At 43.3% G+C, this 16,455-nt stretch overlaps 1 protein-coding gene across 1 annotated transcript; it reads right to left on the bottom strand.

Annotated features, from left to right (window-relative positions):
- Nucleotides 1-11,504: 11,504 nt before the first annotated feature.
- Nucleotides 11,505-14,853, bottom strand: LOC148509664 (indolethylamine N-methyltransferase-like). The gene is made up of 3 exons (XM_088442905.1): nt 14,706-14,853; nt 12,314-12,521; nt 11,505-11,931 (listed from the first exon to the last, which is right to left on the bottom strand). Exons 1-3 carry the CDS (start codon nt 14,851-14,853, stop codon nt 11,505-11,507), a joined length of 783 nt encoding a protein of 260 aa, XP_088299031.1.
- Nucleotides 14,854-16,455: the final 1,602 nt, after the last annotated feature.

Raw genomic sequence — 16,455 nt, 5'->3', positions numbered from 1 at the left:
ATTTTGATAATCAAAATATGACACAAGACCAGGTTTTCTTTTGGATACTGTATTTAATGCCAGTAGATAATATTCATGATATGGTAAATCACAGAAAAGACAGTACAAGATCCTCCATGGCTGTCTGCTTTGAATCCATAGTAGGCCATAAAAAAAGTTAAAACAATACAGTACTCTCCGAAAAATACTGTAAACAGACACACAGTTCCTCAATTTATTGATAATACAGTAAGAAAATTACTTAAAACATACAGTACATGAAACTTTATTGCAATAAGATACATGTACTCTATCTTTGCAAAAGTAAACATACAATACTGTATAAAGTTTCTTGAATTTATTGATACTGTAGCAAAAATATGGTAAGAAAATACTGTAGAGTACTTAATGAAAACATACAGCAGTACATTACAGTATACAACTTTAATTAATAAGTCACCCATATAGTAGTTTTATTATTTTCACACCACTCTTAGGGCCTCATTCAGAGGCAGTCGGAGGATGCAAGCGGTCGCTCAGAAACTGGGCGGCCACTTGAATCCTGACCGCCCACCTCTGTTGTGGTCGTTTGGCTGTGGGTTAACACCCACAGCTCTAACGACCGCTCGGGTGATGGTCGCGATGGTCAGAGACCATCGCGACCATCGGGCTTACGACGAGACCCTAGGGTAGGGTCTCACTTGTCGTAAGCCCCAGAGAGCTTCTGGCTCTGTCAGAGCCGGAAGCTCTCCACTGACATCACTAGTGATGTCAGTGGGGCCTCCCCCAAATGGCAGGCATTCCCATGGGAACGCCACCGTTTGGGCTGCCACCCCCCGGGACGCCTTCCAAACGGGGCGAGCTGTCAATCAACATCAACAGCTCACCCCCTTTGGAAAGAGACCTGCTACGACTGGCGCTGTTGGTCGTAGCGGGTCTCACGCATGCACACGAGGGAGGCGGCTCCCTCGTGCGCATGCGCACTGGCAAAACATCGAGGCAGACGTGCGGTCGTAGACCGTACAGCCGCCTCTGAATAAGGTCCTTAATCTTTAACTAAATAAAAAAAGACACGACAACGGTATAAATTAGAAAAAAGAGGCCACAGCCAAATTTATTAATAACAAATTAGAATTAGAATTAAGCCTTGTTGCGAAAAAAGCAGTGCCCCTCGGTCCACAGCCCATATAATGATATACAGTACTACCAAAACTGAAAATAAACAAGACAATTTCTGTGACAAATATATACAAACCTTCCTCTCTTAGGTGAACCCCATCTGGCCTATACAAATTTTCCTCCTCATGACGAAGACATGGGTGCTTTAAAACACACCTGTTTAAACCAACTACAAACCTGGACACTGCAGCATCCCACTTTCTCCTAATCCTATCTATATTGTAGCTGCCCCACTGTGTTTACAATGCCAAAACCTCTGTGGGATGAACTCTGACCAGTAGAGCTTAACGTGTGGCAATTGTTAAGCAATTATCTTCAAATCCCGCTTAATGGCAATGATCAGCTCCTCTCCTTTACAAGTACCTTGATCATTACCACCTAAATGTACAGTATCACTAAACTGTCTGGGACTCCCCACTTACTGTACTCTCTGAATGCCAAAGAAGGTCCAAAAGGCCACTCCACCTAAACCCTCTCAACCCAATCCAGTGGATTCCGTAATGACCTGACCTAGCACAAAGATGTCTACTAGCCCAGAAAATAAGTGTCCTACAATCCACACCAGACAATCTTTTCTCCTAAAAACTGAACATTTATAACAAAGCATCAGTAACATATAATCATTAAACTTTTAACAAGGCTTGGGAAAACAGTTATTTGGGTGACCCAGATGGAGGTGAACAACTCAAAACCTCTGTCTTTTTTATGGCAAAAAGTGAAAAGAACTCCAAATCCCCCCTAGTGGCGGGTGGCATACGGTCATGGGCTTCCCAAAGAACAAACTCGCAAGGAGAGCTGCTACTTCTGTAATATATTGCTTCTTAAATAACCTTTGAAAGCTGAAGACTTCAACCTACCTAAATGTTTATTTAACTCAGCAGAACAACCTGACTCTCCTGCACATGTTGCCGCCCCTATACTGAATGAATAATGTTCCACTGGCAAGCCCAGGGCTATCAGGCAACTATTGAAAATGCTTGTGAACTGGAACCTACAGTAGATAGAGGAGAAAGATCTGTATGTGCTAACCATTGTACCCCTCCACTACTGTAAGTCTGCATTGGCTGTAAATGGCTGCCATAGCTACTGGGCATATGCTTGGCTCCAGATGTGACGGGATAGAGATCCAAATCCCACTACCCCACTGATCTGTATTTGATCTGTGTATTTTTGTGATTGCGAACATGTTGACATACTGACCTTTTATTATTCGCTCTCTTACCCTGGACCTGACATGCCTCAAAATTGTGATGTTGGAGCAGTGAACTGCATCATCCAACGCATCTTGATCCTAGCTGGCTGATATGCTACCAGCTCTTTTAAGACTCTTACCCTTACCCTTAAATTGCTGCACAAAGAACTTCATACTGTAAGCTTGCGCAGCTTTTCCATAGAGCTAGAAGAATCAGAAGCTTCCTCCAACTGCAATAATGGAGCACTAACATTAGCCAAAACACTCCTCTCATGAAGGGACCACCACCTCGACCACATATGTAGAAGCCTGTCCCTCAATGCATGGTGTGCCCGCCGCACTTTGACACAATGACAACTGCTCCACTGCACCTATGGATGTGGATGAAGCAGCCACTACCACATGAACCAAAGGAGCCTGCAAAATTGAAACATCTCCATTATAAACAGCAACATCAAGCATACTAGCAGAAACTGGCAGCTGCAGCACAACCTGTGATGATGCCATTGCAATTGGCTGTGGTGGAAACGTCTGCCTTGGAACAGGGGGCAATGTGGAGAAGCCAGTGGAAGGGGGGGTTGAACCATTAGCTGTGGGCTTGCATGCTGAATAGGCACATATTGAACCTGCTGTGCATAAGGCTTAAACAGTGTAGGGGCAGCAACATAATGCTGTGAGAATTGTCCTGGGCCATGAGGAAAGGAGGGGTGCAAAACTGCTGATTAATACCCATGAATTACATATGCAATGACAGATAGCAGTATCGTGGCTTCGACCAGGCCGCGGGGAGGGGGAGCACTGCAGCAGGGATGGGGCATGGCTGGGCAATAGGGTTAAATATTGTATGAATAGAAGTGAGTGACAGCAGAAACACAAGGAAGAAGAGGGAAGAGAAATTAATTTAATTAAAGAATGAAAGGAAAAGAGACGTACTGTATGAAGTAAGTAAGTACATACTGCAAAGGCAAGGTAAATAAACAGCTTATGAAATAAGTTAGGAGAATGTATAGGGACAGAAAGCACAACCACAATACATATGGAGACACAGTGTAATTAACAGTCCGGATCACAAATTAGAAAGAGGAAGTTTAACCCCTCCTCCTGCCTTCATATAGTACTGCTAAACCCCACCTAGACAGAGCAGCTAATAAGCTGGCTATCTATATTGGCAACTACAGACCACAAATTATAATTTACCATATTACCAAACAAGCTCTAACTTGTATTGCTCCAATAAAAAACAGTGTGGTTATATCCTCTCAAGCTTATACAGTACAAGCATTCAAATTATAGCTATGGGTCACCACCCACAGTTATAGCAAGCGGCCAGGAAGATGGTCAAGACCATCGTGACCATCAGTCTTGTGACGAGACCCTTGTGGTAGGGTCTGGTTGCAGCAAGCTGAAGAGTGCTTTCGGCTCTAACAGAGCCGAAAGCACTCTCACTGACATCACTTGCGATGTCAGTGGGGCCGGCCCCAGATGGTAGGTGTTCCCATGGGAATGCCTTCATCTGGGCAACCACGCCCCCGGCCCGCCCACCAAAGGGGGCATGCTGTCACTCAACATCGACAGCACGCCCCCTTTGGTATGAGACCTGGAGCAACGGTTTGCCCATCGCTATCCGGGTCTCGCGCATGCACACGACGGAGCCAGCTCCATCGTGCACATGCGCACTGGGCCACCATCAACCCGCTTGCAAGCGCATAGCACTCGCGAACAGGTCTGAATCAGGCCCTGAGTTACTTGAGACCAAAATTTCACCTATGAAGGAATTGGTCAATAAAAGACAGTTTATATATAACATACATATCTGTCAGGTGGTCTTCTATACAGAATCCATAGAACCACACTTGACTACCTTAACCCTAAATGACACCTTTCAGCCATGTATGATGCATGTGGTTCTTCCTTCTATACTGTCTCACAGTCAGTCACATTTAGCAATAAAATCCCCAAGCCCATCACACACACAGTTGTGCCCCCAGAGTGTACCACACTCTCTGCCTCACAGTATTTTCAGCACTGATTGTACATACTCAGGGCCTGATTCAGATCTGGTCGCAAGCATTGTGCGCTCACAACCGGGTCGATGGTGGGCCAGTGCGCATGTGCACGATGGAGCCGACTCCGTCGTGTGCATGCGTGAGACCTGGATAGCGACGGACACTCCGTCGCTCTGGGTCTTGCAACAATGGGGGATAGCTGTCAATGTTGAGTGACAGCTCGCCCCCTTTGGTGGGCGGGCCAGGGGAGTGGCTGCCCAAATGGAGGTTTTCCCATGTGAACACCTCCGTTTGGGAGTGGCCCCACTGACATCACGAGTGGGGCTCGTGGCAACAAGACCCTACCACAAGGGTCTCGTCGCTAGCCTGATGGTCGCAATGGTCTTGATCATCGCGACCATCTTCCTGGCCACTCGCTATAGCTGTGTGTGGTCACCCACAGCTATGCAAGCGGCCAGGAGGCCGTTCTAAAAAAAAATAGCCCGACCCTTATTCAGAGCGAGCACTCTGTCAGAGCATCCAGCTCTGAATCATGGCCTCAGTTCATAGCCACCATGTTGTCATTACTCTCTGCAAAAGTAGAATCCATATCCCAACAAAACCAACCACGTCTCTCCCATCACACTCTTTCCAGGGCTACATCATCCTCTGCCACACACCCTATGCCTAAGACCCTGCCACCAAAATAAATGCTCTTTTCTTCTCCAACATTCAGTCAAGTACTCCCCCAGAGCATCCTTATGCCCTCAGTAAACAAGGAGCTCCTGACATGTACCCCATCTACTGCCCCCTGTTCTACCATGCACATTGTCATTCCCATTGCACAGCACTGTACTCAAATCACACCCAGTAAAAACCCATGCATGCCCCTTCCCATCCCCCAGACACATTATCTCACTCCCCCTCCTCACACGTTTCCTCCTTACCTCAACAGTGCTTCCATTGGACATGTCCCTGAACCTCCTTAGGTTGTGACCAATTGCCCCAGACATTAGAAGAGCTGTATAAAACCCGCATCCAAACCAACACAGTTTGTGAGGCTAAGGGGTGCCATGTCAGTTCCATACACCACTACTATACTCGTGGTGTATTACAAATTGGATTGGGTTTCTCTCACATCCTCCCTCAGCATAGATGCCAGTCTGCGCTGGGCACCCAGCCTCCAGCCAATCCCAGACTTACAGCTTGGCACAATTTTGTGTCCTGGGACCTCATTATCAATGTTGTCTGTAGAGGAACAGCATTGAGCTGGGCCATGGGAGGATTAAAACAACCCTGAAATCTGCACAATGCAACATTCTTTCATGTCAACGTGGTGGTGCTGTATGGGATTGTCAGGTTACATGATGGGTGAGGCTGCATCATGAGAACTTGAATACTCTCATAATTCCTTCTAAACCTTTAGCACTGGTCTGTGACTTACTTATAGCTGGGCTTTCAAGGGGAGTTGGCTCTCAGAACATGGATGCAGATATAACCACACAAAACCCATCACCCCAGATTACATGAGGAACTGCTGCTGGAAGAGGCCCTGAAAATTAACTCTGTAATGGCTTCCTGATGAGGAGAAAACAGGTGTGTGTGTATAGCCTATGATACATGGAAGATCTTAAGGAACATTTTAAGGTTAAATCCCTTTAAATTCAGTTCAGTAGCTCTCCAGTTTATTGGGAACATACATAGAAATGAACAATATGTATATATATATATATATATATATATATATATATATATATATATATATTTATATGTCCAGTAATGGCCAGGCAGTCATAAGTAAAAAGATAAGTGAAGTAGGTCGGATGGCACAGGACAGTAAAGACCAACTAATCATCCCTGTGGGGCTTTCAAAGTGGATGTGAATTCATTTTATGTTTGTCCTTGATAACAAGCACTGGCCTGAAACGCTGTTGGATTAAAGTATTTTTTGTAAATAAATGCCGAGTGCCGCCATCTTCATTCATATATATATATATATATATATATATATATATATATTTATATTTATATCTGTATTGGTCCCCATAGAGGATCAAAGATGAGGCCAGCACACCATAGTTCTGTATCATCAAAAAAACATACAGTATATTCAAATACAGCCATGTTTATCTCGGGTTGTACTTATAGCAAATGTCACTACTGCAATGCAGTACAACTACTTAACAATGCCTGGTGATCAAATGCGCTGAAGCCCTGGATGTGCGGTGGCCGCAAAAAGAGCTGACTGGCCGCCGCTGGGCATTATGACCCACTGCCACCTGTAGTCCACCTGTAAAAAAAATATTAAAATAACACAACACACTTTAATATTGTAATATTTTATTTTACAAGTCTTCACCTGGGAGACGGCGGCCTTTAAGCTCTTTTGCATAGCCGCCGCCACCCCAGGACTTAGGCATCTTTGCCTGGCGTTTTCCAACCCACCAGGGCTTATGCGTTTTTGCCTGGCGGGCACCAACCCGCCAGGGCTTCAACGTCTTCACCTAGTGGGCGGCAGCCTGTGATAGCTCTTTTTTGTGGCCGAGAGGATCGAATCTCCACCAGCCATCCTGCTGAGTACGGCAGTGGCGCCCATTTTAAAATTCAAAGATCGGCGCCGCGAGCCGTGATTGGTTAGTGGCGGCCGTCTTTGAATTTCAAAAATAGCGCAGAGGTGGCATTTTTGAAATGGGCGCTGCTGCCGTATTCGGCATAATGGCTAGCGGAGTCTGAATCCTCTCGGGTCCATGCCCGCCGCCAACGCTCTCACCACCACCGGACCCGCTGCCGCTGGACTCTCCACCACTGCCGGACCCTCCGCCGCTGCCGGACCCTCTGCCGCCAACACCTGCATCCCTGCCGACACCGACGTCCCCCGCTGACAACCGCAACCCACCACCCACCGCTGCTGAGGTCCCCACCGCCATTGCTTTGCCCACTACCACCCGCAAATTACAGTCACCTTGCTGCACCCAAGTGAAGCCACTATGACTACACCTGCTGGAGGCTCCTACTGCGGCTGCGCAACAAGTTGAAAAGTCCTATCTTTATAATGGCGCATTCTTGAGGTAATAGTTTGAAAACTGTAACTTTCTAATTCACTTGAACCCTAAAAGCATGTACCCTGGCACAATAGCTACCTAATAAAATAAACCCCTAGTCTAAATTCCACCCCTAACTTGAGTTTTGCCTACCCAAAAATCCCCCATAGACTACTGCACAAAAGAGTTCCTAATTGACAATGTTAGAAAAACTGACAGTTGGAGCATTTAGATTACTCGCAAATCCTAATTTTTAGTGTTTTTGCTCTGAAATTTGGCATGCAGCACCGTGCGACAGTTCTATCTGCCCCTACCAAATTTCAGATCCGTATCTCCTATAGCTTTTGAGGTGTAGCCCCTTGAACACCCTGCCCCCCCCCTTCGGAATTCTCTATAGAGAAATCCATTTTTTTAGATACAGCCTTAATATAAGGGCACGACTGTGCCCTTATATTATATATATGTATATATATATATATATATATATATATATATGGTCCTGAAGAAAGATATGGCACTCCAGGAGTAGTAACAATGAGGAAAATACTGCAGAGACCTGACAACTTTCCGTTTTTTTTTTTACAAAACTTTCATCAGGCATACAAACTGTGAACAAAACATACCTTAAATACCTATGAGAATCCCCAGTGAACTTCTTTGGCCCAGCACCCTGCAGCATCATGCGCAAACGAGGGCGAATTAATGTGATGTCACACAAGGCCCTGCTCTGTCCCTAACAACCATTCAGCATGCTAGTGTGTACCCAGAATCAGGGTGAGCTCCCAGGAAAAGGACCACCTAGAGGTACATACCTCATAAAATGCTATTTATGAGGTATGTGCCTCTAGTAGTACACTGATCTTGGTCTCTTTGAGTTGGTTTATGTTTGTTTTTATGTTCTTATTTTTTACATGCTATCATTATTTTTCATATTTTTTTATTTTATTTTTTGCAGTACACCTTTGTCATGCACTATTGCTTGGTTTCCTGTATACCATTGTATATTCATTGTTCTTATATGCCTTTTTTCATTACACTGTTTCTTGTTGCCTGGGGCAGTACAGGTTCCAAATACATACACATCTAACCCATAGTTCCTAAAACAATAAAACATCTGAAGTTACAATAAATGTAAAAATACAATAAATCTAAAGTTACAATAAATCAAATCAAGCAAAATGTCATCAATTGGAGAGGGAGATTCTGAATATCTAAAGAAAACAGGATAAATTCACTTCTTCATATAAATCATTTTGTGTCATAGATTTTAAATCATAAATCCACTGTGCTTCATGTTGCAAGAGTAATTTCTCCCTATTGCTTCCTTGTTTCAAAGGAGTAACATGATCAATCGGAATGACGCAAAAATCCAGGATATTATTTTTCATTTGGACAAAGTGTCTCACCTCTGGTGGAGTATTAAAGTCCAATTTATCAAAAGCTTTTTTAATCGATATTCTATGAAGTGCAATTCACTCTTTGAGCATTCTAATAGTTTTCCCAATATATAGACGTATGCACATAATGATGTACGTAACATATCTGCTTCCGCAGGTAAGACAATGTGGAATTTTAGCAACTCTGCCAGACTTGTTATCCGTGAATTTTGTGCCCGTTAACATAAAGCGGTAATTTCTACATCAAGAGCATCGATACGATCCTTCCTTCAAAGTTAGCCAACCTGCTTGTTTCCTCCGAATGTCTGAGGTGGTGATCTCAACTTTAATATTATTACTGCATCTGTAGCAAAATTAAGGCTTTTCTTGGCATACTTTTCCCAAAATGGGATCTGTCTGTATGATATGCCAGTGCTTCATGACCACATCTTGACAATATGTTATCCAATCGAAAAAGTAGTTGAAAAAATCATGCACTTTAGTTAGCAAGTCCACTCTGTCCAGTTTCAGACATTTATCAATGGCCTCTTTGACCTCTCCAGCAACATAGCCACATTGCAGAAATTTATCCCTCATGCTATTCAAAGCCAGGGGTAATTTCTCTTTGTCTGAAGTAATTATGGTTGTCTGAACCATTTGGGAGAAAGGTAGTCCCCTTTTCAGTGGCTATTGGCAGCTAACAGTGTGTTCCTGTCAGTCATTTTTGTAAATACAGTGGTCTCATATAGTCCACCCGATATGTCAATGTTAACATCTAGATAACTAATAACCTTATTACTAAAATTTAGCATGAACTTAATGTCTTCACTCATTATATTCAATTCTTTAAAAAAAGTGAAAAGGTCAATCTGACTACTCATCCATACCACAAAAATTTGGTCAATGAAACGGATATAAAAACTAATGTGAATTGCCAATCAGCTATTTTTCAAAATAATACATAAATAAAGTGGCATACGATGGGGCCATATATATATATATATATATATATATATATATATATATATATATATATTATATGTGTGTGTGTTTATATGTTTATATGTATAGATTATTTTTACATGTTTATTCATTTTGAGGGGGTCATTTTCTTCTTCTCTCTTCACCTTATTCTTCGTTTCTTTATTATCCTTATCTTTTCTTGTATGTTTCCTCTCTTGTCCATCTTTCTCAATCTAGTTTTTCTTTAATTTCACACATTTTCTGTCTCTGTTTATCTCTCCTTTTTCTCGCATAGATCTGAAAATCTATTGGTTAGCATAAGCTACTGTAAGTTAGACAATAATGTTGCGCTAATGTTCATGCATATATAGAAAAACATGTATAAATGTATGATTTACTGAAAAGTCAGTATAAAAATTAGGGATGTGCAGGCTCGGATAGGTTTGAATTTTCCCGCCAAGTTCAGATTTTTCCCACCAAAAATCGGGTCTCAGAAAGAGGCAAAATGCCATCTTTCATGGACAAACATCATCTTCCATAGACTTTTGTCAGGAATGATGATATTTATCCATGAAAGATGACATTTTGCCTCTTTCTGAGACCTGATTTTTGGTGGGTAAAATCCGAACTTGGCGTGAAAATTCGAACCTATCCGAGCCTGCACATCCCTAATAAATATGTATATATCAGTCTTATTTAAAAATATTTATATCAAGAGCGCAGTTTACACCTGACTTATATAATAAGTCTTTCAATCCTGATTGATCACACTCCAATGTCTGTAACATTGGAGGTTTTGGTATAATAGCTGTGTTTTAAGAGATGGAATGGAGAGTCCTGGTTTGCAAACAAGCAACCTGATGTTCCCAGCTTCCGCAGTTCCGGAAGGCAATAATTCAGTCAGCACGTGGCCGCCTTTGTTTTTAGCCGCTAGCTCAGATGTGGTGAAGAGAACTTTATCTCTGCATACAGAAAATTAATAACCGCTTGTTATAGATGAACCCCAGACTTGAAAGAATATCCGTCAAGATAAGTGGCAAGTGGCCGGTACATCTGACTAGTTTCACTTCCTGGTAGCTGCGAGGCCAGGAAATCTGCATCCACCGATGAGGACCCTGGCCTCGTCCCTCCCAGAAAATGAGTGCAACGCGCACCTGTTTCCGGAAACACTGCCCAGGAACTCCCCTGTGCCTCCCCCCAAATATCGCAACATGCAATTCATTCTGCAGCTTGGGAGGATCAGTGCATGAGATGGAAGGACCCTTTCTGCACATGCGCAGACCACTCACCATAGGTTTGTGTCCATCTCTGAACGAGGCCCTAAATACTGGCACTTTTTTTCAGCAACAGGAAATTCTTCTGCCATAATCCTGGAATTGATTAACAGTTCTGCCTTAAACTTGTATCACCCGACTAGTCCATTCGAACTACTGTATAGACCAGAGAGACTCTTACCCGGCCACAGGACCTACAGCATTTTACAGTAGGTTAGTTTAGTTTAAAAAGCACTTCTTCCTATTATATGCCCCAACTCCTTGCTTTAAATAAATAACACAAAAACAAACCATTTCAGCAATTGATTTTGAATTATAAGAAACATAATTAACATTTACTGAAATATATATTTATAAAAATGTTATCTATGTCACATGATAAGAGATTTATAGTATGTAAGATTTAGTAAATAACTGAGGGCTATAGACGGTAATAATAACTAAGGTAGATCAGTAGTTATTAAGAAGCTTTTGAATCAATCATTAATCCAGCCAATGGCCACTACTCAGACATCCTAAGTATTCCCTTTTACAGCAGTAAGGACCATCACTTGCTTATAATCTGTGAGATCACTCACAATTTTTGTATCAAGTAACTCACAGGAACCAATTTCAAATCCTTCATCGGTGAGGGTCTTTTTTACAAAAGTATCATTATAGTTAAATGCATGTAGCCTATCATTACCAGCTGTGTAATATGTGATATTTAAGCACCCAATTACAATTAAGTTCCCCCCAGGTTTAAGTAGCTTTGACATCTTCTTCAGGTTTCTGATGTAATCTTGTTGGTCCTGACTAACCACATCCAACACTCCCATTGTGAGTAGACAGTCGGCTTGTGGTAACACTTCTGGATCCGTGAGGTTTTCTTTGCTGAGGTCAAATTGCACAATGCGTTTAATGGTTTCCTTCACCTTTTCTTCCTTGTCTTGTTCTTCCACACTAAAATAATAAACCCATTACATCATATAATACAGCAGGTTCAAGGGACAGTGCAGAATTGTGTGTTTCACTTCAGTTTTTTTATACCTTAGCCAAAAAAAACAATCATCTCAAAGAGCATAAACACTTTACTTGGAACACGGAATGTGTTCTTTATGTGTAAGGTATCCTACAGTATTTAATGACTTGATGACTGCTTGCAACATTGGATCTGTTAAATCGGGAGGAATGCAGCCACCAACTAGGAAATATTCACTATTATCACCTAACACTCTGATCCCATTCAAAACTGATACAGTTATTCTTTAAGTTACATTTATAATATTTTAATTTAATGTTGACTCATCCTTTATTTTCGTCTATATTTAGAATCACATTTTACCTGATGCCTCCCAATTCAGTAACAATATCAGATGCATGAGTCCAATCGAAAGCCCCAGTTCGGGTGTTCACCCATTTGTTGAGTTCCATAATACAGGACTCTCTTAATTTTAGTATAGTGATCTCTTTAAAATATTCACTGATAACAAAAAGATGATGAACGATGGATCCGATGCTCATGTCAATCAAAGTTTCTCCTTTAACATGACCTGCAGGGAAGATTCAGATAAGAAGAAATGTAACATTCTATATAGTTACAGTGAGTTATTGGCAAAGATAGATAATGTGAGTCCCAGCATTGGTCACATACTGATACAGATCTCATAGTGTATGTTTCCTGGTATAATCCTGGGTGCCTTCATCTATGCCAATGAAATAAATTACTGGCAATCTGAGAAGTAATGCATTTCCCACAGCTGTGTGAATGAAGTAATAGACACATGGTATACTGTACATGAGACATTGTTTTGGCAAAACAGTGAATATAACAAAATAGCATTTGTGTGATATATGTTATGTATCTATATAAACGAAACATTAGTTATTATTCCTCAATATTCTCTGATTGAATAAAATGAATATATTTATTTGATTCCAGAGTCTGCCGCCATTTCTGTGCTGTGTATATAATGATTGGTGGGTTGGTGCTCTTCCACCTTTGAGACAAAGCACCATGGATGGAAGTGACATCTGTAGTAACATCTCTCTGTGAGCAGGGAAAGCTTCACCTGTTTCCATTACGCACAGCAGAGGACCAATGTAGTTACTGTATCTCTATACACCAAGGTGTAGTGTGGAACTGCAGTGCCCAGAGCAGGCACATGCTATGGTGCACACCCATCCGGCAGTGCAGAGGTGAGGTCTGGGGACTGGGCATAGCCAGCACATGGAGCTGAGATGCAGCAAGTGTACAGGAAGGGCAGTATCTATTATGAAACAAAGTAAATTATTTAATTTTATTATCAAACAAACAAACAAAATGTATTGTGTTTATGAAATAAAATAGAACATGATAAATACAAGACCACCTCCAAATAAAATAAAGATAGAAGCCATGAAGGTGTTTGGGGGAAAGGGCAGTGGGTAGAGTGGACTGTGTATGTCCCTGGATCCTGGGGCATAGGGTGAGTAGTGTATGTCCCTGGTTTGAGGAAGGTAGAATGGATAGTTTATGTATCTATGGCCTGGGGTAGGGCAAGTGGGGCCGGTTGTGTACAGTATGTCCCTGGTGCCTCTATGGTGGGTAGTTTATGAACCAGAGACCGGGAGTATAGAGAGTAGTGTATTACAGAGAGCTGGAGGCACTATATGTCTAAGGGGCCAGGAGATAGAGTTGGTTGTGTACATTCCTGGGCCAGGGGGTTACTGTATATCTTGAGACTAAGGGGTCAGGTGTGTAGTGTATGTCCCTGGAGCTGTGCTTTATGGTGGGTAGTATATGCATCTGGGGCAAGAGGTACAGGGTTTGTAGTGTATGTCACTGGTAACATAGCATAGGGTGGGTAGTGACTGTTGAAAGGGTGTGGTTAGGGCAGATAGTGTACGTCTCAAGGGGACCTACAGGCTCTATTTAAAAAAATATATTTTAAAGCTGAGGAATTGGGGTGTGAGGCTATGGACAGACTGAGACCAAGTCTAACTTCAGTAACATGGACCTGAGCACTGGCTTCATGATTCTATACACCCATGCAGTGGTGGCTCCAGAGGTGGGGCTGCAGTGCAGTTCAAAAATCAAATAGGGGAGTCACGCACACTGCCTTTTCAAATGCAGCCAAACATCACCATCCAGAACTCACTGGCAGTTGGTGTGGTTCCCCTACTTGAATTTTGGCCTGTGCTGCAGCCCCACCTCTGAAGCCGCCACTGTACCCATGGTAGGATCATTAATAAACTGGTAGCAACATACACACACAAACAAACACACACACGCACACTATCTTTCTTGTTGCTCTGCTCCTTTTATCTTTTCTACAGCTCTTACCAGCTCTGCTCCATGAATTCTTTTCTACATGGTTGCCTCTGTGTGGTTGGTTAGTGGACTTCTCCAGTGGTGTAGTATTGGTCCATCACTGCAGTGTTTTCTTCTATGACTCCACACACAATGCCTGTGATATTTCTGCACATCTGCAGTTTCATATGGGACCAGTGGACTGAGCTGCCATGGCTGTCTATATTTAAAACGTTTAAGGAAAAAAATACTGCCTATCCACCATGCTTAGTGCCCCCAGCCGGAGTCAGAGCTCAGAGCAAGAGCTCCACTGGCTCTACCTACACTACACCCCTGCCTGCACACTATAAGTCTCCCATTTATTTAACACTATTTATTTATATTTTTTGCTATTCAGAATAACCATGCTATTTATCTGAGGCAACAATTCATCATGAATACACACCTGTTACTAATGCACAGTGCAGCTTCTCCATAATAAACACCACTGTCTCATCTCTGAATGCACTTTCTGAATCATAGTAACATTGAAGATAGTCCCTGGAATCCATCCCATGCACATGATAAAGCTTTATATTGGGTCTGGCTTCCATTCTCTTGGCTTCTGTCACACAGGACGGGATGAGTCTCTGATCTGTATCTGTAGCCTTATAGGAATTTGTATGGCCAGTCTCTTTATATATATTGAAGGAACATGCTGTATAGTTATTTACTCTCATTAGAATGTTCTCATACACAGCTGACTATAAATGTATCACTATGTGCCAAGATCTTATGACAGTTGTTAATGATTAAATATTTGTCCTAACCAGGTGATAATGTCACAGCGCTAGAATGTGATATGAATCATCAATATTTTGTTTCTGTTTAACCCTCTACACTCCATCTTAGTAAGCTTGTGAAGACATAATAGATATTTTGTTCAGTGGCGCAACTATAGAGGGTGCAGGTTGTCCGCCTGCTATGATCCCGAGGTCCAGCATGCACAAAACGGGTCAGTGGACAATGGACTCATTGCTGCTGGGATGCATAGCCACCACCCAGCCCAAGATCCCTTGTAGCCTGGTCCGTGCAGGAATGGGCTCTTCCAGGTGTCTCAGCTGCATCCCATGCCAGGCATGACCTTTATGTCAGTTTTGTGGTGTCATAGTTCACATCACCGCATGTCTTCCCTGTTCATCAGGCAGGCTATAATGCTGCTCTGGTGAAGAGTTAGGGTATAGAGGATAAGACATAGGGGCTGGGGGCAGAGGAAGGTGGTGGGGCAGAGGAAGGTGATGAGGGCTGGGGCAGAGGAAGTTGATGGTGCTGCTGGGGATGCAGGAAGGTGAACAAGCAGAGAAAGATGAAGGGAGCTATGGGCAGAGGAAGGTGATGGTGCTGGGGATGGAGGCTGGTAAAGAGGGCAGAGAAAGGTGAAGGGGGCCATGTGCAGAGGAAGGTGAAGGGGGCTGGGGATAGAGGTATGTGAAGGGGGCTGGGGATAGATGAAGGTGAAGGGGGCTGGGGATAGAGGAAGGTGAAGGTGGCAGAGGAAGGTGATGGAGGCTGGAGATGAGGAAAGTGAAGATGGCAGAGGAAGGTAATGGTGGTGAGGGTAGAGGAATTGATGGGGGTTGGTGGGCAGAGGAAGGTGATGGGGCTGGGGATTGAGGAAGTTGAAGGTGGCAGAGGAAGGTAATGGTGGTGCGGGCAGAGGAAGTGATGGGGGCTGGAGGCAGAGGAAGGTGATGTGGGCTGGGGATGGAGGAAGGTGAAGGTGGCAGAGGAAGGTGATGGAGGCTGGAAATGTAGGAATGTGAAGGTGGCAGAGGAAGGTGATTGGGGCTGGGGATGGATGAAGGTGAAGGTGGCAGAGGAAGGTAATGGTGGTGAGGGCAGAAGAAGTGATGGGGGCTGGGGGCAGAGGAAGGTAATGAGGGCCGGGGATGGAGGAAGGTGAAGGTGGCAGAGGAATTTGATGGGGGCTGTGGATGGAAGAAGGTGAAGGTGGCAGAGGAAGATAATGGTGGTGAGGGCAGTGGATGTGATGTGTGCTGAGGCAGAGGAAGGTGATAGGGTTTGGGGATGGAGGAAGGTGAAAGTGACAGAAGAAGGTGATGGAGGCTGGGAATGGAGGAAGGTGAAGGTGGCAGAGGAAGGTGATAGAGGCTGGGGATGGAGGAAGGTGAAGGTGGCAGAGGAATGTGATGGGT

This window comes from Taudactylus pleione, unplaced genomic scaffold (genome assembly GCF_031769625.1).
Source record: "Taudactylus pleione unplaced genomic scaffold, aTauple2 ptg000318l, whole genome shotgun sequence".
NCBI classification, from domain to species: Eukaryota; Metazoa; Chordata; class Amphibia; order Anura; family Myobatrachidae; genus Taudactylus; species Taudactylus pleione.
The sequence above is the reverse complement of the archived record's forward strand: the minus strand, read 5'-3'. Positions and strand labels throughout refer to the sequence as shown.

Bases quoted from the DNA above. Each gene is read 5' to 3' on its own strand.
- LOC148509664 (XM_088442905.1), bottom strand. From the start codon at position 14,853: ATGGAAGCCAGACCCAATATAAAGCTTTATCATGTGCATGGGATGGAT. The intron at 12,522-14,705 runs GTGTGTATTCAT...TCTTCCCTGCAG, and splicing joins GCACTGTGCATTAGTAACAG to GTCATGTTAAAGGAGAAACT. The intron at 11,932-12,313 runs GTAAAATGTGAT...TTATTATTTTAG, and splicing joins ACTGAATTGGGAGGCATCAG to TGTGGAAGAACAAGACAAGG.